The sequence below is a fragment of the Nematolebias whitei genome, chromosome 15 (assembly GCF_014905685.2).
Source record: "Nematolebias whitei isolate Nwh7 chromosome 15, NemWhi1, whole genome shotgun sequence".
NCBI lineage: Eukaryota > Metazoa > Chordata > Actinopteri > Cyprinodontiformes > Rivulidae > Nematolebias > Nematolebias whitei.
Window position 1 is genome coordinate 22,320,211 of NC_056512.1, and position 21,007 is coordinate 22,341,217.

Genomic DNA, 21,007 nt, shown 5'->3' on the forward strand with positions numbered 1-21,007 from the left:
TGTGTTTTTATTGTAGTGTTAATAATACATTTGGCAGATCTAGTCTTCTGTTTGCTCACTTTTTTCGTTGCAATTTTCTTCTTTTTTGTCACTGTTTCATTTCCTACTTGTTTTCTTCATGCTTTTTGTTTTGGATATTGCCATCATATTTTTGGTGTATGTTTGCTTAGCAGCTCTTATTTAAGACTACAGTATATATTTTAGCCCTTATGGTCTGTTCTTGATTATGCAGATGTTTTGTTCTTTAATATTTTTATATGACTGATTTATTGAATCTGCAAGTTCTTGTTTATTATCATTTAGCTGTTAGAATATTTAAGAAAATGCTTCTTTTTTATTTTCTATTTGTTTTTTAATATTGAAATCTTAGGCGGGAAGCAAAAAGCCACAGTTTACTGCTTTTTTCTCGTCCCTTATGTTTTCCTCTTTTTTTAAATACATTTTTGGTCTTTGCTGCATTCCTCTCGTCTGTTTATTTTCTTGTATTTTTGTGTTTTCATTGTGTTTGGTTTGTTCTGTCCTACCTGTGTTCTCCTCTGTGCTTTTCCACAGTCAGTCTGCCTTGCCCAGTTGCACCTGTTCTGTTTATTCAGTCGCAGCTGCAGCCTCTCTTCTCATCAGCTCCGGTCCTTATAGTCCCTCAGCTTCACCTCACTCCTCATTCAAGCTGTGTTGTGTGTTGTTGTGTGTTTACACCATGGTCCGTTCTCCTCCGTGTTCTCCTCAAGTTATTTTGTTCGTAGTTGCTGCCATGAGAGCCCTTTGTGTTTGGTTTCACAGTTTTTGTTCTTCTTTTGAGCTCCTGGTGTTATTCTGCATTCCTACATTCCACCTCCACAAACCGTGACAATTCCTCACTCAGTCTTCTTTGACAACTCTGCACAAAACTTTTCTTCTTCATATCTGTTTTAAAATATTTTTTTCTGTGTATATTTTGCTGCTCCAATAACCAATACTATATAGGAGTAGTAATTAGTCGTTTTTTTTATTATTATTTTATATCAGACTCTGAATTACCCAAGTTATTTCTTCTTTTTTAGTCACATTATCCATTTTAGGGCAGCACGAAGGCGCAACTGGTAGAGCTGCTGCCTCTCAGCGAGCAGGTCCCTGGTTCAAATCCTGGTTCGAGGGCCTTTCTGGGTGGAGTTTGTATGTTTTCTCCGTTCGTGCTTGGGTTTTCTCCGGGTACTCCGGTTTTCTCCCACAGACCAAAAACATGCATGTTAGTCTGACTGGTAACTCTAAATTGTCCCTAGGTGTGGGTGAGAGAGTGAATGGTTGTTTGTCTAGTTTGTCTCTGTGTCCCTGCGATGGACTGGAGACCTGTCCAGGGTGTACCCCGCCCCTCGCACAGTGATTGCTGGATATGGTCACCAGCGACCTCCATGACCCAAAATGGAAGAAGCGGGTAAAAGATAATGGATGGATGGATGGATTGTCCATTTTAATTTGCTCTGGGTTTTTAGCTTAATGCACCTTACTTTTGTCTTGGTTCCATTTTCTTCAATTTTCATTTGTATTTTTGTATTACATTTCTTCTCATTTTTACTTTACTTTGTCTTAGTTCTCACAGACTTACTTGAGGCTTCATACCTCATGTTGGTATTGGCTAGTGAATATTGTCCCAAATCTCCTATGGCTTCTTTGTCATTCTCTTCTTTATATTCTGCATCATCTATCTTGTTATTTCTTTACATATACCTGTATGTCATTTGTTGAAAAAAAAAAAGATTGACATCTTTGTTGAAACTTGTCACTGTGAAAAGCTGAGGGAGTGAAATGAAAATCAGTTTTCAGATGGGGAAAAAACAACATTTTATTGGTCTTTTGTTTTCTGATAACTGTACAATCATTATACTTTTAAAAATCTAAATTAACTTCTTGTTATGAGTGGATATAATTAATTCATCAACAATTCATAAAGCTGTTGTTATGATTTCTGTATCTGACAGATTGATTTTAAGCAACAATGTCACTATTGTCCTGTCACTGACAAATAGTAATCTAATATTTTTTACAACACAGGTTATTTTTAGCCAACACCTTGAAAGATGGGCAATCATGTCATTGCTTTGTTTGTGTGTGTGCACTTGTCTTTCATCAAAACATCTAATTGACCACTGGCTGTATTTTAATAAACCTAAGCGAAGGCGGTCATTGCATGTGCACATGCAACTGATTAACTTTTTTGAGAGTCACCCCAATTTATGATGGCTGCTACTGCTAATGAGCCGTAGAAAATACAAAAATGGCTATAATTTTACAGATATTAAGGTAAAATGTATTGAGCTGGTAGTTCAGATTTATCCTCATCACTCACTCTTGAGTATAAATGAGATATTTTTAAAAAAACGTTGTGATTTTTCAAGAAATACTCATTTCTAGTTATAGAAGTGAGGAATCAGAACAAGCTAATTGTACATTCTTATCTTTGGTTTTATTATATACACAAAGTGGGTAAATGATAGCTGTCTTCAAAAAGGCCTGAAGGCCTCTTGGTTTATTATATTAATTCATATTTTTATATTTGTGATTATTCAGACCTTTTTGCTTTGTTTGCTTGCTCATTCCCAGATTTTGAGGAGGTGAAAAATCTTCTGCAGTCCAGCCTTTCCTCTCTGTGTTGTCATCTGTCAGACTGGCCCTCTCTGTTGTGTGAATATCAAGAACCAAGAGACACCAAGTACTGCCTGGTGCTCTTCCTTTACCTGGCTCTAAAGCATGGAGACAGGTAATACAGCACACAGAAACAATTTCACTGATGTCTGCTCCATCCACGTTTTAGACATGAGTAAACACTTTGGTGGTGTGTTTTTTTTTTTTTTTTTTTTGGGATGGAAGTTCTTACTTATGAAAACTAGAAACTTCAACAATTTTAACATGTACCAAGTGCCAAAAGTTGGTCATTTTATTGAAATGTTATGGTCTAGTATGTATTTCATCACAATGTTAAACATTCACTTTTACGGGCTAGTTTAGTAAAATAAATCAAGAGTTATTTGATCCAGGAGCACTGACTGCTCTCCTAAAGCTGTTTTTGTTAGCACTTTAACAAAATAAGTCTTTGATCAGGAAAGTCATTTACTTGATTGGTAGCTGATGTGTTTCCTCTTGGTTGCACTGTATTAAGTTTGTTAAGAAGATCAATAGGGAAAAAAGTACAACGTCCCCAAACTTGTTCTGCTTAGTGCTTGTACTTGTATATATTGTTTTTATTTAAACCTTTATTTTGCCAGGAAAGAAATCCGTTGAGATTATTAATCTCTTTTACAAGGATGTCCTGAGCAATATGCAAGGTGCAAACAAGCCATTACAAATACAGCAACAGTCTTAATAACAGTAGCAGTAGTATTAAAATGAGCAGCAGCACAACTCATTTTTTAGTTTTGTCTGTCTGAACGATATTAGTTTTAAAAAGCTTTAATTTTGCTGCCAACTAATTAATGGAAGTGCAGGTAAATATACTTCATGACAAGTCACCTTTCTACACATTCACAGAAGTTGTATGAAATGTCTTAATTAATATATAATTAACTTCTCTCACAAATATAACATTAATCAATTTTTGAAAGTTCATATAAATATGTTCAAAAATTAGCATCCATATTTACAATACTTTGGGATACAGAGTTGCAACCATTTAAGATTATCTTATTAAACTTTGTTCCGCGGAAAGTTCTATTCAGATTTTTATTGTCCTTTAGGGGTAAATTTGGTTTATTACAATGGTTGAAATGACATAAAAATACAAGACAAAAAGACACAACATAATGCAAGCAATTCAGCCAAGTTCAGCTGATACGGTGCAACTTAAAATACCAGGCACGATTTAGCTGATTACGGTGGGTTTTTTTTGTTTTTAAATACCTTTTTTCCCTTCAAAAATTGTTTGCTGGCCTCCTAGAAAATCTGTTCCTTTGCTGATCCCTGCCTCAGCGTAACTACCAGAGGAAGGCGAGAAAGCCTCATCCTCATCAGGATTTACATTTTGTTGAAGGGTTTCGGGTGTGTACAAGTGATTTGGACCTGTGAATGATTACCTTTGTCTTAACAAGGCACGCCAACATCTGCAGTATTTCGCAGCACATTTCAAGACAGCTAAAGTGCTTTTCAAGGTGTAAAATAAATAATTCATCAACAATAAATAAGAACCTTAATAAAGCCTAAACACAATAAAAAGAGTTACAAACAAATCAATCAATTTGTCTTGCTCAATAAAAGTGAAATTATTCTGCTCAACTATACGTAAGAGCCAGCGTGAGGGAATCAGTTTAGCAGTGATTTAGAATGATGGATGGTCTGAGCAGCTCTGACTTTCAGAGGCAGGCTCTTCCACAGATTGGGGACCACCATCAAAAAGGCTCTGTTACCCCTGGTTTTGAGCCTGGATCTGGGAGGGTCTCAAAACACTTTTTTTTTGGACCTCAGAATTCTGGTTGGAGTGTAAAGGGGCAGAAATTCAAACGTGAAAGTTTTGTTTTAGCATTAAGACTTAAAACAAGCAGAACAATTTTAAACCTATAATTGAAATGAATGGGAAGCCACTGTTGATTAAAAAAAAAGTGGCTTTTTTTTCTTAAACAAGGATTCACTGAAAGTCCTAATTGAAGAACACTTAAAATAAAAATTGACAACATTTTGTCTAAAAAAAATTGGAGACTGCGGTGAAGATTTAATGTTTTCTTCAACAGTAGCTTTCTTTTTGCCTCTCTCTCATAAAACTTAGACTTGTGAAGAACTTTACATTACTGTCGTAACTCCGATTGTCTGAGAAGCATGAATGATGTCAGCAGGCCTTAATTTGTAAACCGATCGATGCTGGAACGCAAATAGCAGGCGGCACGTGGGCGGGGGGGTCCTCCTCCTCCTGAAAATTTTTAATAAAGTAGATGCGATTATCTGCATTTTGGGTATTTTAAATGGTTGTTAAACATTTACGTTTACCTACATTTGTAAACACTCTGCTTCTGTCAAGCATCCTCCCCCCACTCCCCCTTACTTGACGGAACTGTCAAGTAAGTCGGGCTTGGAACCAAGCCCAACACTGTCCCTGCTCGTAGTTGTCCGACTCCACATGTGAAACCTCCAGGTGCCTGCCCTGCAGCTGCCTGTGGGCTCCTGCTCGGCACTTAGCCCCACCACTCCTGTAGGGGTGGAGATTTCTTTAAGGGTAGATGCGAAAATACTTCACTTGAAGAGGCAGATCGTATGATGTGCTTAAAATTGGTGTTTATGTAATTATTTTCGGTTTACATATCCAATATAAGTTTTATTTGTTCAAGGCAGTCATTTGTCCATAACTTTATTATTGGTAAGCCTGAACGTTACCGGATCCAAGCAAACAGTTACCGGAACACACCCTGTCAAAATAAGAGAGTTCCCTGATTCTGTTCCGGCAGGATCTGGCTCAAATTAAGCCCTGGATGTGAGACACGAAACGAATGCTATGAAAGAGAACCAAGGCAACAGTTGTATGCTCATTCTCACCCGTCTCACCTGCTGAAGTCTCAGTCTCACCTCACTCCTTCAGAGTTCTCATAGGTGTCTTGTGGCTTCTCTCACTTCTCTCTTGTACCGTCACTCAGTTTGTGAAGACAGCCTGCCCTTGTTAGATTTACTCATCCCATATTCCTTCTATTTATTTATTCACAGTTTTGTTCATCCTCTGACTTGGACTTTTCAGTAATTTTTTTTCTCTGAGCTGAATTAGAAGTCACTTCATTGAGGTGAATACTTATGCAGTCACCTTTTTTACATAACACGTTTTATTTATTTGGAACAACTTTTATTTCGCTTTGACACTGAAGAAGTCCTTTTTTGTCTAAATGACCAACTAATATTGACCGTGATTAATTAATGACAACAATAAAAGTATAAAACATCCAAAGGAATGAATACTTTTTAGAATCACTGTGGCTGTGTTACTCTGTTTCTTGAAATTAAAATCCTAGTTTTGGAAATGTTCCTATAAATGAGTGACCATAAGAGTAGTATTAACGTATTTGTTAAGATTAGATTATTCTAACAAGTTTTTAATTTTGTTTGTGTTTTGTTTAGAGAAGTTTATTTCCATCTATGTTTGTATATCAAATGCAAATTAGCAAGGTTTGAATAGTAGTATGACTTTTTAACAGGAAAATATTTCTGATAGCCATGTTGTGATTTTGAAAATTAACTTCAAGGTAAATGAATGTGTCTTAAAATGGAGCCTTGAGGTACCCCACAGTTTAAAAGGGTCACAGAAGAATGCATCCCTAAATGAACAGAGAACATTCTTTGATAAATATTAGTGAAACCTATAAGTCCTGCACCTTTACCTCGTGTCCCATTGTGAAACAAAGAACGTTGTTATCTGCTGAACTAAAAAGTCAACTTTGGTCTAGTTTTTTTAACATTAACATTCATAGTAGGACTTACTTTTTCTCATTACACCATTGCACAGCTGTTTGTGTGTTTTCATTGGTTCAGATGTGAATGTACATATGTAAGATTGATTATATATTGTGTGTGTATGTAATTCAGGCTGCTGCCAGACCAGGCCGTGTTCTCCAGTGTGGTGGTGATGTTGCAGTCAGTGCAGGAGCAGAGCGACTCAGTGCTGCCTCTCTTTGTCCTCCGCTCTTCCCTCTATTTGTTGGCCGTGACTCAGGACAAGAGCCCCAGTCTTGACAGGGTATCACATCAACAAACAGAACACACTGCAACACACTAAAGTATTGCATCAGCATTGTTTCACTTTAGCTTTGGTTCGGGATTTTTAGGAAAACCTTTTCATGATTATTTATTGCTTTTGCTTAAAACAAAAAACATTTATCACAAATTAACATAGTTTCCTAAGGTCTTAATGAAATATCTACAGTATGTCAAGCTTTAGTCTAAATACAAAACAATTATATTAAAACGTGGCTGCGGAAGCTCAGTGGTTAGTGCCACAGTTTTGAAACCCTTAGATCAGGGCTATTTAACTGGTGGCCCGCAGCTACTTCTGGCTCGCACGACTTCAGTCCGGTCCACCAACCATTTTTTTATTTATTTATTTGTGTGTGTGTGTGTGTGTGGGGGGGGGGGGGGGGTAGGTTTGGGTTCTGTTTATTGCATTTATGATTCAATGCAACAAAATAAACACATTTAAAAGGTAACAGATCATTGTAATACTTGGTTTATTTACATAATGACTTTAATTGCTGCATGTCCGGCCCCTGAAACTCTGGTTTTCAGTAACTGTGGCCCCTGAGCAGTTTAGGTGAATAGTTCTGCCTTAGGTTGTGGGTTTGAGCCCTGGTTGCGTCAGGAACGGCATCCAGTGTAAAACAATTGCCAAATTTTTCCTTTGAGTCCGCTCGCTGTGATTACCCCTGAAGAAGGGAGCAGCTGAAAGAAACTTAAGCCAGTGCGGTGTAGTACTGGTGAGAGCTGAGACAGTTGCAAAATGCCACTACTTACTATAGTACCAACACATTGTTATAAAGCCTGCTTTTTAAACATCTTTGCATCTGATTTTAAAAGATCTAACTTCTGTGGGGTGTATCGTAGCCTATTGCAAAAACAAAACACTTCAATGTTTGAACAAACAGTTTGACAGTTCTCAATACCATCAAACCACAGAAAGACTAACATGCTAGTTAAAACACAGATTTTTCCTTTCAAATACAGATATGTTTCAGCTATGTACTGTTGATTTTGATCCCTCTGTTGGCATAATTTCAAGTTTTATGCTTAAATTACTGCAGAACCAAACTGGTAGTATAACTGCTGGACAGATTGGAAAGATTAAAAATTTGTTTGCTGTAATGTCTTCATCACATTTCAGCTCCAAGCTATTTTTGCATGATGGTCAGTGCCGTGGTCTTGTAATCCTAAGGCTGCAGGTGTTAGCCCAGTTTGTATCATGAAGGGCATCTGGTGTAAAACAAATGCTAAATTTTCATTCAAGTTTGTTCAGTGTGGCGACACCTGCAGAAGACATTTAAATGAAACAAACTCAAAAATATGCTATTGAGTCAAAAATTAAAAAGTGAATTTTTTTATTAAATACTACCTTCAAAATAACCTCAAACTCTTTTAGATAATCTGCATTTCAGAATGTTAACCTAATTAAGCAATCTTTCATGTTAAATGTTTTTCTCCCTATCTTAGTTAAATTGTCTGTTTTATTTAATCCACTTTCATTTTATTTTTGTTCAGTGACTCAGCCCTAATTACGTGACTTTAATATCAACTCATTCAAAGGCAACCAATGTGGTTTTAATGTTTTCAGATTTTATCAAGATGAAAGTGCCTGATGGTTTTTTTATGTTAGTAGAGAAAAAACAGCAAGATCAGGAGCTAAATTGCTGTGTGTGATTTAATACAAAAACCACTTAAAGTGAAAGGCGTGAAATACTCAGAATCACAGCTCAACAGCTGTTATCCATTTTCAGACGCAAAGGCTGTGTAGTTCTTTAGATTATACTAGAGCTAAGAATATTAATCTAGTTAAATCCTTTTCTATGTCTAAAGCTAAGCAGAACAAAGAACATCTCAATATGTGCTGCTTCACCTCAAAAACAGCTTCTCTGAAAGTGCTTAATATGAGCTTTCTGCTAAATAAGCCAGAGTCTTAACTGGAGTTAGTGGGAGAGATCATATTTCTCTAGTTTTAACTTCTCTCCATTGGCTCCCTGCCAAGTCCAGAATTGAATTCAAAATCTTACTTTTAACCTACAAAGCTCTCAACAACCTAGCTCCATCTTATATTACAGATCTTATTGTTCCATATTTTTTTCCAACAGAGCACTTCTCTCTCTCAGACTGCAGGCTTACTTGCAGTTCCTAGAGTTTCCAAAAGTAAAATGGGAGGAAGATCTTTCAGTTATCAGGCTCCTCTCTTGTGGAACCAACTTCCAGTTTCTGTCCGTGAGGCTGACACATTGTCCAGTTTGAAGACTGGACTTAAGACTTTCCTTTTTGATAAATCCTATAATTAGGGTTGGCTTGTTATGCTGCCTTAAACTTAAACTACTAAAGGACATATTGACCTCATTTCCTTAAATGAATTGCTAAAATTGAAATGTTTTCATTTGATACTATTTCTATCTTAACATGATTCTTGACCTGCCATTGTGTATCTGTTCCTATTAAACCCAGTTGGTTGAAGCAGATGGATGCTTGTCCTGAGCCTGGTTCTGCTGAAAGTTTCTTCCTCATGAGGGAGTTTTGTCTTTCCACTGTCGCCTTCATGCTTGCTCAAGATGAGAGTTTCAGTCTGTGATGAAGTTAAACTCAAAACAGTCTGCTTCTCTGATAAATAGTTTTATCTTATTATTTTTATATATGAATGTTTCTGTTCAGTGCCCTGAGATGACTTCTGTTGTGATTTGGCTCTATATAAATAAAGTGAATTGAATTGAGGAAAACTTGCCATCTGAGTCTTGCATCTAATCAGTTCTGCAAACGTTTTATCTGGGTTTTACACATCTCAATGAGAGCGCTTCAGCTTCATCAGTCTTTCCTTACTGTCATTTTCTTAAGGCTCCTTTGAGTTGTATCAGCAAAGCACTCTCCTCTTGCCAAAGTTTTTCTTCCATCTATACTCACCATCCTGCACTTCTCCACTTCATCTGTCGATATCGGGAATTAGCACAAAGATTTGGTCCCCTGGTCCTGGAGCTTTGGTTGACCAAGAAATCCCAGAGGAATACAGAGCAGACCACGGTAAGAGCAAACAAAGCAAGAACTTTTTTCTAACCTGTATCTTAAACATTTGTCAAAACTCTTCCTTTTTTTTTTTAACAACAGCAAGTTTGAAATGGTCTAGAACATGGCAACTGGTTGATTTTTTTTTATTCATTTATATAATCCAAACTGATGAAAAGGTTGCTTATATTTTTTATTTATTTATTTTTGTTGCAGGCAGATTTGCAGGAGATTGCTGAAAAGGGAGAAAGTCAAGCAGAGACGCACAATCAGGAACCAGACACAGAAACCATAGAGCTTCTGGCTGTTCTTGAAAAGTACCCAGATGTCATACTGACCCTCATGGTAAGACCTTTACATGAAAGCTCAGATCATTTCAAGTAGGGTTTTTAATTAAGATCTTACCTTATCTGTGCTGTATAGCTCTTTGAACAGCCTCATTTAGGAGAAAAAGAGTTAAATTCTGATTGGATCAATGGGTTAATGGCTAGTCAGAGCAGAGCTAGCACCAAAGTTGATTGCTACATTCTTTGTACAATGTCAGGCTCAAAAATCTAAAAGTTGTTTAATCGAAAGTTATTTTGTAACTACACGGTTGTCAGTTTCACATTGCATATTTTTTGCGCTGAATTTTGTGGTTATCTGCAATAACAAATGGCAGCAGCTAGCCGTAGAACTTCCTTTGCATCTTGGGACACATCCTGCAATTATGTCAAATTATTTCTGTCAGAATAACTGTGTAATATAAAATTAGCTGCATTGCAATTGTTTATTAAATAGTGTTTGCACAAACTGCTTTGAAACGTTTGAGATTAGATGTTTTAAGACAGCAGCACTTAGATCTTGATCCTACTAGCCATTAGCTTGTTAATCCGATCAGAGTTAAACTGTTCATTTAAATTAATGTCTCATTACATTTCCGCAGAACCCCACCTCAGAAGATCTGAACTGTTGATTCTTGACCCTTAAAACAATACCTTATAATGAAAAATAGCTAAACAGTAGTCCTTGTTTATTGCAGGTGTTATATTCCAAACCCACCCGCGATAAGTGAAAATCCGCGAAGTAGTGACATTTATTTATTTTAGTAATTATATATATTTTAAGGCTTTAGAAACCCTTCCCACACTCTTTGTCACATTTCTGCCCCACCTTTTAGTTTCTGCTCCTTCGTGCCATAAATCCCTGTTTGTCCCTGCTTTCATCTATGCCTTCATGTTTTTGTTTATCCTACTTCATGCTCTGCTGCAGCCACTCTTCACCATGCCTGCTCCATTCCTCCACAACAATCAGCTCTGATTCCATGCACCTGTTCAGCTCACTACTTAAGCCCCATGTTCTCAGTCGTTCAGTGCCAGATTATCGAAGACCTTGTGTTTATCCAGCGTCTATGCCATAGCTTTGGCTGTCTCCTGGTTTGATCCCACATCTGTCTTCTGGTTTCCTCGCCTTTCCTAATCCCTGCCTGTTCTGGACTCTGCCTTCTGACCACAATAACGACTCTGCTTGTGATTATCATGACTTCGCTCTCTCTGCCCTCTTTCTTCTCTCGATCTCTGCCCAATGGTTCTTGACCCAAGCCTGCTTCACTGGACCTCGCCCTTGGATTACCCCTAAAACTGGACTCTGCTTGTTCGCTCTCTGCTGCTGCTTGCTCACAGCCCATGACGTCATCCTGCTGAACCATCTAAAGGATACCTCTCTAACTCAACTGTGAAGATCGGACCCGTGCCCGGGATCAAACCCCCACCAGCAACGATTTATCAATAAATCATTTTAACCATTCCTGGTGTTCAGTGTCGTGCACGAATCCTAAAACACAATCTTGTCACTCTTGCAATGTTCTAAACTCTTAAACCTACGTCATTTTAACAACATAAGTACAGTACTGTATATGTAGCTACTAAATTTTACTTACCAGTATGGCCTGCTCGGAGGGCCACGTCGGCCGGTTGAAAGAGATGGAACAAAGTCCCGGTGAGCTCCAAATAGAGCGCCAGACCTTCAGCGGTGCACATCCCCGCTTGGAAGTCCTCTTGGGCCAGCTAGGAGCTCTCAAAATTCACCAATGGTTCTGGATGTCTGGTACAGCCCACGAGGACTTCTGAGCAGGACGCGTGCCGCCAAACTCCCGGTGAGCTCCGGATGGAGCGCCAGACCTTCGGCGGTGCACGTCTCCTCTCAGAAGTCCTTGTGGGCAGGCTACCAACTCTGATTCACCAATGGGTCTGGAGGTCTGGTTCTGCGCTGTTTCTGGTCCGGTTTGGTGGGTTCCGTGCGGCTCTCTGCATCCGCTGGGTGCCGAAGTCACTAATATGCGCCAAATTTTTCTGATCAGATCAAAACTTTCCCTCTAGTTTTTCAGCAGAAGGAATTGGGGCTTCTGGGTGGGGCCCTGTGGGCTTCTGGGAAATGTGGTTGTTATGAGTGGGGATACAGTATAGGCTTGTTGAAAAAAAAAAACTACAAAATGGCATTGCCTGTCCAAAGTATTTTTATTTTTTGTTAACTATTTACTGTACAGTACTGTATCCAGTACTGTCTCAATCACATGAGTAATATTAAAATTGCCAATCATGATTCCTGTACAATTTATGTATTTATTTTTAACTATGTCAATGTGCGTTGACAAACCGCAATATAACGTATCCGCGAATGTCAAACCGCGAAGAAGCGAGGGACTACTGTATTGTCTTTCATCTTTCTAACTGATTGACTGTATTAACATGATGTTTATACCAAGACTGTCTACTCTTTCTTACTACAGGACATGATGATAACCAGAGAGACTCCCCTCGCAGAGCGAGTTCTGAGTGTAATTGAAACTCTTTTGCATGGAAGCAGAGAATATACAACTGATTTGTGTGCAAGCCTTAGACCAGCCCTGCTCCAGGCTTTACAAAGAATCAGTGTGGAGAGCATGGGCAGTGGACTCGAACATGATCTCACTGCACTGGGTATGTTACATAATCACCATAAAATCTTTAGAGATTTGTGTTTGCAGAAAGATTAAAAAAGATAACCCATATTAAAGAGGAGAAAAACCAACAAGGAGAGTAAAATGAGGTAAGAATAAATTAAACACATTGAAGACTAAAATTTATTTTCTATATTCTTGTAGGGATAATAGTTCTTTTTCCTTTGCTGTTAAGTAAGTGCTATGTATTGTCATCATTGTATGTTCCCATACCATGACGAAATTAGTTCCCTGCATTTAACCCATCACACCTGAGATACACCCAGGTGGAGCAGTGGGCAGCTATGTAGGCGCCCAAGGAACAATTAGGGATTAGGTGTCTTGCTCTGTGACACCACAACTTGTGGACTTGGCGGGGAGTCAAACCGCAACTTTCTGGTCCCAAGTTGGCTGCCCTACCTCTACACCATCTTGGCCCCTCTTACGTAGAAAAACTGTAGTAGATTCTTTTATTTAAAGTTGATCTTCAAAATTTACAGAACATGCTGTGTGATCCAAAATGTCAACTTTTTTTAAATTAAATTCTACTATACTTTAAACTACCTTCTCATCTCTGTTGGAGCTAATCTGAGTTAAATAACAAAATTTAAAGCACATAGAAATCATTTTATCTTTACATTAACTGTAGTTTATTTTTGAATGAATCAGATAAAAGGCGACTGATTGTCTGTCCCAGTTATGCCCATCTTAACTGTTTAAAGCTTATAAAAAATTTTATGAAACTTTATTGCCACTACTCAATATCCTTTCGGGGTTAATCAAATGTTTCTACACTGTGACATGTAATACAGCAGATAAAATGATGATTTACGCTGTTTTCACCCAGAGTAGACAAACTTGACAGCGAGAGTGACGACTAGTGATGGACCGTCTGAAGCTGAAGCTCTGGTGCATGTATTTAAAAAAGTGTTTCTGAAGCTCTGTGTCAGAGCTTGATTTGTTTGGCAAAAGCCATCATGTCCGACGCTTCGAAAGTGCCTAAGAGACGTCACTGCTTTGGTACCTGATTCAAAGGTTTAGTCTTGTCAAACTGACTGTCAACAAGGAAGAGGGCTGGCAATGGAGGAGGGGGCGTACCAAAGAGACCATATTATCACAAGCAGAACTGGTTTGTTCCACTTTGGAGTAAGCTGTTGGGGGAAGAATCAGTTTTGTTGTGTGTTTCCTTGACTCATGAAGCCTTCTGGACCGAAGGCGAAACGTTTCAGCACAAAAAAAAAGCAACTGTCCAGATGACCTGACTGAAAAATGTTGACGTAGGAATAATAGTACAAGTAACAGCAAAAATGGTTAAATCATGTTAAATCAGTAGTACAAGTATTAAGTAGTATTTTATATATATATTTATATATATATATATATATATATATTTATATTTATTTTTTTTTTTTTTTTTTTTTTTTTTATATATATATATATATAAAGGCAATTTAAACCCTTCCCAAACTCTTGAAATATTCTAAACAATGTTACTAAACTATAAACACTCAAAGAGCACAGCATCTCATGATTTCAGCTCCCTGCCTCCTCTGCTTTTTGCCACCTGCAAGCACTCTTGGCCACACCCACTTCACTGCTCTGCACAGTGAACAGCTGATCAGCTGCAGCAGGAAGTTTATCCTGCAGTATGCGCAGCACAAAGGTGCAGTAGGTGCTAAATAATTTAAAGTAATTTATTTTAAATAAAAATTCCATGCCGATCGTGCGGCTCATCCATCAATCAGCCAATTGTGTGTCATGTCCAATCTTATTTTGAAGAAATCCGATAGAGCGAGTTTGCAATAAATGAACCACAAAGTAGCACGGGACTACTGTACAGGCACAGCCCTTTAAGATCTGGGTCTCACTAGCTCCTAAAAGCTAAAAAAACAAAACGCTTTTTGGGAGTCTTTCCCTGGTCTCAGTGCAATTTATACAGACCGGGGTGGAGCCCACTGAGCAGGTGGGAGTGGACTAAAATTTTCAGTGCTGTGCTGCACATGAAGGGTAACCTAAGAGTGGGAAAGGTTTGTTGGAGTGTGGGAAGGGTTTTTAAAATATATATAAATAATAAATATAATCCCACTACTTTGCAGATTTTCACCTGTCCTGGGGGTCTCTGGAACGTAACCCCTGCGATAGGTGAGGGATCACTGTATCCTTACTTGTTTGTCTTGGTTGTAGGTGAGGAGAGGAAGGAGTTGAATTCTAATAGGTTGTGGAGCAGTAGCAGATGAGGTGAATATTGGTTTGTAAGAGAGTGACAAGACGGAAACTCAGATGTTGACTCAATTAGATGACGAGGCGCTGAGGTAAGTGGTTCCAGTTTGTAGATCCCACCAAAAGGTGAGTTAGAAGGGACTTGACGAAACAGGACTTCCACAGGTAGTATTCAGTACTGATGGTCCATTTGAAGCTGAAGCTCCGGGGCATGTATCAAAAACAACAGTGTTTCTGAAGCTTTGTGTCAGAGCTTGATTCAATTGAGAAAGTCATGTGATCAGTGGTGTCCGAAGCTTTGAAAGTGCTGAAGTTACGTCACTGCTTTGGTACCTGATTCAAAGCTTTATGAAATAAATCATTAACTGGATTAGTGGTGTGTTCTAATGGTGCAATTGGCAAAAAATATAACAAACCAGCAAGCGACATAACGAGACATGGAGCCAGCCAGACTTGTGTTTTATGTGTTTTATCAGTTCATAAGCACTTTTATCCCAAGGGGACAAAAACGAGAAAAACACTATATGTACGTAAATTTCAATCTGATCTCACAGTAAACATAAACTTGTTCATAAAGTCATGGAGGCAGGGAACTTGCAGCACAAACACCATTCCAGACTGGCATTGTGTTGTGAATTAGATGGGGGGGGGGGGGGGGTTATCTGTGTTTACAAATGTCAAGAAGTCACAAAGGGGCATCATGCCATGTTAAATGTTTTAGTTATTCATCAAAATAATTTATTCATTAAACAAGTATAACTTTGTTCTTTCACCTACAAAATAAAATTTCAAAGCCCCTCAATGACAGCCCGATAACGGAGAGAAATGTGTCAGGATAATAAATAAAAGCTGTCAACTCCATCAGTTGGACAACCACGTTGAAGCGATTCATTTCAAGCAGCTCTTTATACTTTTGGCCACAAGATAATGCCAAAGGGGACAGTTTTGAAAAGCTTTGAACAATGAACCTGTCATAAGCTCAGGATACCCAGATAGTACGAGACCCGGAAACGACGCAAGATTCAGATAAAAAGAAAATGAATTTATTTACAGTGATATTTATATACATATATACATTTGGTAGCCTGGAACCCCTGGGTAGGAAGGACAAAGGTCAGGTGGGTCTTGTACGGAGGGTTGTTGTGATAATGATTTGTTTGTTTGTTTCCTCTTACAGGTTGGAGGAGGCAGTGAGGCTCAGCTGTGATCCAAGGGTTTCCAGGGATGGTTTCTGTAGACAAGCAGGGCAAGACAGGCAAGTGGCTGGAGGGCAAGGCACCAAGGAAAAGACGGACCAGGACCGGAACCAAACGACAGGTCAACTGTAGGCAGAAGAAACAAGGTGAATATCTCAATGACTCTGAATAAGCACTGGCTAGAAGCATAAATACCAAAACGGAATCAATGCTCCAGCGGAGAGTAGAACTTGGCTGCAGCCTTAAGTAGAGCTGGAACTCATCAGGCAGATGGCCAACAGCTGGTGGTGATCGGCGGCCATCTTGGGGCTGCAGCAAGAACTACTCTTACAGAACCCTTTTTTGAAACAAGCTTTGGTGCTTCAGAAAAGCTTCATTTGCCCATCACCAGTATTCAGGACTTAGGAAAACCCAAGGAGTACAGGTTAGTAGTTTCTTAATTGGTTTAGGATCACAGAGGGCTGAAGACTAGTTACCAGAACGTTACAATTGTTCCACTGGAGATTTCCTGAACCACAGGTATTTAAGCACAACAGGCCTCATCAGGCTGGATCAGGAACAGATGTGAGAGATAATCTCCGCCCAGCCACTCAGGAGCTACAAGAACTGTGGTTAGTGGCAAGAAAAACGCAGAATCTTCGCAGAAATTAAATTTTCCTTTCTGTATAGCAAAGATTTTACTCTACTGAATCTCAACTTTTATAAACAGCCTTCAACAAACTCTCTAGCTTTAGATGTCCCTGTCTTCGCAGGAACAAAAACAAATTATTTTATATAAAAAGTCATTTAGGTAAATAGAAATTTTACTTTTTGATGCATAGTCACATTATTAAGGAGACAAACTAAAAGGCATTCATTGTTCAAATGTTTTGATGCTAGATAGATAATAAAGTATCTATATATGTATATCTATCTACCAGTATTTATCCATCTATCTATGCCTTGGTTACCAGTTTTTATTCAACAAAACAATTTGAACACTAGTGACACTGAAAATTACAAGAGTCTTCACTTTTCACACAACACTTAACAGAGCATAATTTACAGGAAACGTGGCACAAATTGAATTTGGTACAAAAAAAATCATTACCACTCAAAAAAAACCATCTGTTACTAAAAGGTGGTTACAAGTACTTTATGGGGTCTCCTTATACCATCTTTGTCTTAGCTTTTGTGGTCAAAACTTTAATAGCATTATATTGAAAAACTGATATATAAAGTAAACAAATAAAAGATAGAGATGAGTTTGGGCCAAGTTACAAATATCTTTTAAGTTTACAGAGAAATATGTACAAAAAATCAGCTCCACAAATGCTTTTCAAACTCTGATCTGCACTTTCTCAGCATTTCAACGGTTGTTTGATGATGATTAAATGAATACTTGGTGAAGAAAGTGGAGGACTCACAAACAACTTTTAAGAGGCGGCAACTGATTTCTGTAAAGTAATATATATTAATTATTAAGTTGGTTTGGCACAAAGTGTTTCCACACAGTTTAATGAAAAGCACTTAGTTTAATTATTTTAAAATCTAGATAGAAAGTCTTAAAACCATATCTGCACTGATTTATATTTGCTGGGTCTTTTTCCCAGGCAGCACTTTTGTTCTGAATTACACAAAAGCTGGTTGTGGTTCCAGTAAACTGCTTTAAAGGTGTGAAAGCTGATTTAAATTAGATCGAGTTATATTTTGTCTTCTCACACATTGCTGCTCTCTGTCTCCAGAGTAACACTTTAGATCTATTTAAAACTAAGCTTTTCACTTATAAACACATAATGTTGCTTTATAAACTTAAGGTTAGTTCAGGGATCACAAGTATGAATACTTGGCTGCCTTCAACCTAAAATATTGATTTTTTTTTAATAACTGAATTTGATGCTTTCATCTGCAGTAAATGTGACATATGAGGTTATTTCCAATAACTGTTCTGCCAGACAAGAACAATTTTAATAAATATTTTCACAAAAGCCATTTTCTCAGATGGACTACAGAGGATATTCAAAATTATTTGTTTTCCTTATCACATATACATCAAAAAGACGAGGATTGTCTTGTGTTATACACTGTTTTAAAAAAGACTTTGGCACACTGGGAAAATGTGCATGCAACAATGCTGAATGTGTGCTTTTATAAATTACAGGGTTTTTTTGTAAATGGCACATCAAGGCTTGTGGATGTTTTTTTAGGTGCAATGTTAATGTTTTTTTGTATTTATGTAAAAACCACATGAAAACAAATGAGCCGTTTTGTTAAATGTGTGGAAAGCATAAAACACACAAGGTTGTATCTCACTGAGCTGCGGACTGTTGGTGACAAATTGGGAACAGCATTTGTGGGGGAGTTTTCCCAAATTCTTGGAGCGTTTCTGAGAGATCTCAGTGTCCTCACTACTTATAGTGCTTTGTATCACAGGAACTTTGAACATGTTTAAAAATATTTGTCAGAATAGTCAGGGTTGTTGAATTGTTGTTCCTATTTTGTTTGGCGAGTCAGAAAGTTTGGGTAATGTAAAGGTGGCATGTCGCTGGACTGTGGTTTGGGAACAGCATTAATGAAGTCTTTAGAATATGTGGGTTCTTAATTTCCTTGTATGAGTTGCAGAAGCTTGCAGTCCTGTTGCTTCACTTTTGAACGTAAAAAAGGTGTCAGTTTTTCTCTCAAAATAATTGCAAAGTCATCAACCCTTTTTGATCCCACCTGAATTTATTTTATGCATTTCCAACTCATCTCAAGAGTGCTAGAACTATGCAAGCCTTATACCGTATTTTCCACCGTACTTGTTGCACCGCCCTATAAGTCGCATCAGTCTAAATGTATCTAAAAAAGTGGAAAAATCCATAAATATGTTGCTTTGCCGTATACGTCGCATCTATTATGCGTCACCGCTGACGCGTTGCGTTTGTTACGCGTCACTATGGACAACCCAGAAATGTGGGCCGAACCCGAAAATGTAGGCCGCTGTTGTGCCCAAAATTGATTGGCTGCCAAATGGCAGCTGCGGGAGCGTGCACAGGAGGACATTAACAAGAATTGAACAAGATTAACACTTAAAAACAATTATTTGTTTGCTTGAAATTATAGTAAAGGGTGTCTCAGTCTAATATTTGCTTAATAAAAGGACTTTAATGGTCAAATCAGCTGTATTTCAAAAGTATTCACTGCCTCGGTGCTCCAGGAGCGCACAGAGGGAGGAAAAAAAGGAAGGATGAACACTGCTCATTTCTTGGAAATTTAACAAGAAAAGCACCTAAAAACAATTATTTGTTTGCTCAAAATGATAGTAAAGGTGTGTCTTAGTCTAACATTTGCCTAATAAAAGGACTTTAATGATCAAATCAGCTGTATTCGGTGCACCGGGAGCATGCAGAGGGAGGAAAAAAAAATAAGGAGGAACGCGGCTCGTTTCTTTAAAATTTAACAAGAAAAGCACGTAAAACAATTATTTGTTTGCTCGAAATTATACCAAAGGTATGTCTCAGTTGAACTTTTACTTAATAAATACACTTTAATGGTCAAATTAGCTGTATTTCTACGGGGCGGTGCAGCTGGTTTTACGGTTGCTCCAAACAGCGAACAGAAGGAAGGTGGGAGGATTTTTGGCAAGCTGATTGTGTCATTAATAGCTGGTGAAGATTCTCAGTCATCCAGGACATGATAAATTCAAAAAAATGTAATACAAAAACAACAAAGCATAATAAATTAAGTCCAGTTTTTTTTTTTACTTGAACATTTTTGAATTTGTCATTATAGCCACGTTTACCTATTACGTGATACAATGGAATACCATACTGCTACTGCTATTCTGCTGCCATCTAGTGGCTGAAAATGGTACTGTTATTTTTTTCAAGTCAGAATGAACGAAAACGGTCATTTCTCAGCCAAAAATTGGTTTATAAATATGGGGAAAATCCACAAATATGTCGTTTCGGCCTATGAGTCGCAGGGCATGCAAATTACAGAGAAAAAAAAAACTTGACTTTTAGGCTGAAAAATACGGTACGTAAAATCGGGCCATCATAAAAAACAAACTAGATGTGCAAAACACTGCCTCTTTTCTTGCTGGTTGCTAACACTTGGGTTAAGTGAGGCTGTAACAGAAATTTAGCATATTTTCTCTTTATTTTAAGTCATCAACCAGTCTTACAGACGCTGCCCAGTGAGATATCACCTTAAAACAACTCTGATAGGGTTTATTGACCTATGAGACCAAATTGTGATTGACTCTAATCAAGAATAGATTAACTTGTGCTCAAATTGATGAATACACAACTCAAAACTTTTGTGGCAAAAATGTGACAAAACGTTTGCTTGTCTTTCATAGGAATATCACACCCATGTTATAAGAACCTGTCTTGTAGGAGTTAAAGTAAATATTTGCATATTGTACTTCGTCTTCAACTAACTGCCATCATTTGCTACTTAGTGAGATTCAGGCTTTAGCTCTGATTTTATATGATTTCACACATTGAGATTTTCTGGATTTTATTCTATTTACCTGGTTGTGTGACATTTTGTTAAAGCTGTACAAATGCTTATAGAGGAAGAAATAATGTCTTGATTTTTCCAATTTTTATGTGTTTTTTGTTTTGAGTTGGAGAGAAACATCATTATTCCTTTAGCTATATTACTATTTGGAACTAAGTTGTAACTAGTTCAGTTGCAGAAAATATTTACAAATACTACCAGAGTGAGATAACATGCAGATTTTCTTAGATCATTTATTGTGAGGGCTTCTTTTGCAGTTATTGAAATTCTGTTAGATTATTGGACTTTAAACAGAACTCCTGATCTTAAAAAATCATATTGAATTATTAATTTGATATTTTTAAGAGATTCAGCATTGCATGATGATCCTTGAAAGCAAATGAGTGTAGGAGTGATGTTAATTATCATTAATGCTCACCTCCCTGCCATTTCTAGCAAGCTGTCGAATCATAGGAGCAGAAATCTTGTTTTT

The 21,007-nt window shown here is 37.8% G+C and overlaps 1 protein-coding gene across 1 annotated transcript in view; it reads left to right on the forward strand.

Annotated features, from left to right (window-relative positions):
* The window catches only part of LOC119421101 (meiosis inhibitor protein 1), a 98,168-nt gene that overhangs the window by 48,331 nt on the left and 28,830 nt on the right, over positions 1–21,007 (forward strand). Inside the window, exons 18-22 of the mRNA XM_037688498.1 lie at positions 2,578–2,734; positions 6,526–6,676; positions 9,514–9,696; positions 9,895–10,023; positions 12,446–12,635. Coding sequence (XP_037544426.1) covers positions 2,578–2,734; positions 6,526–6,676; positions 9,514–9,696; positions 9,895–10,023; positions 12,446–12,635 — 810 coding nt within the window. The remainder of the gene's footprint in view (positions 1–2,577; positions 2,735–6,525; positions 6,677–9,513; positions 9,697–9,894; positions 10,024–12,445; positions 12,636–21,007) is intronic.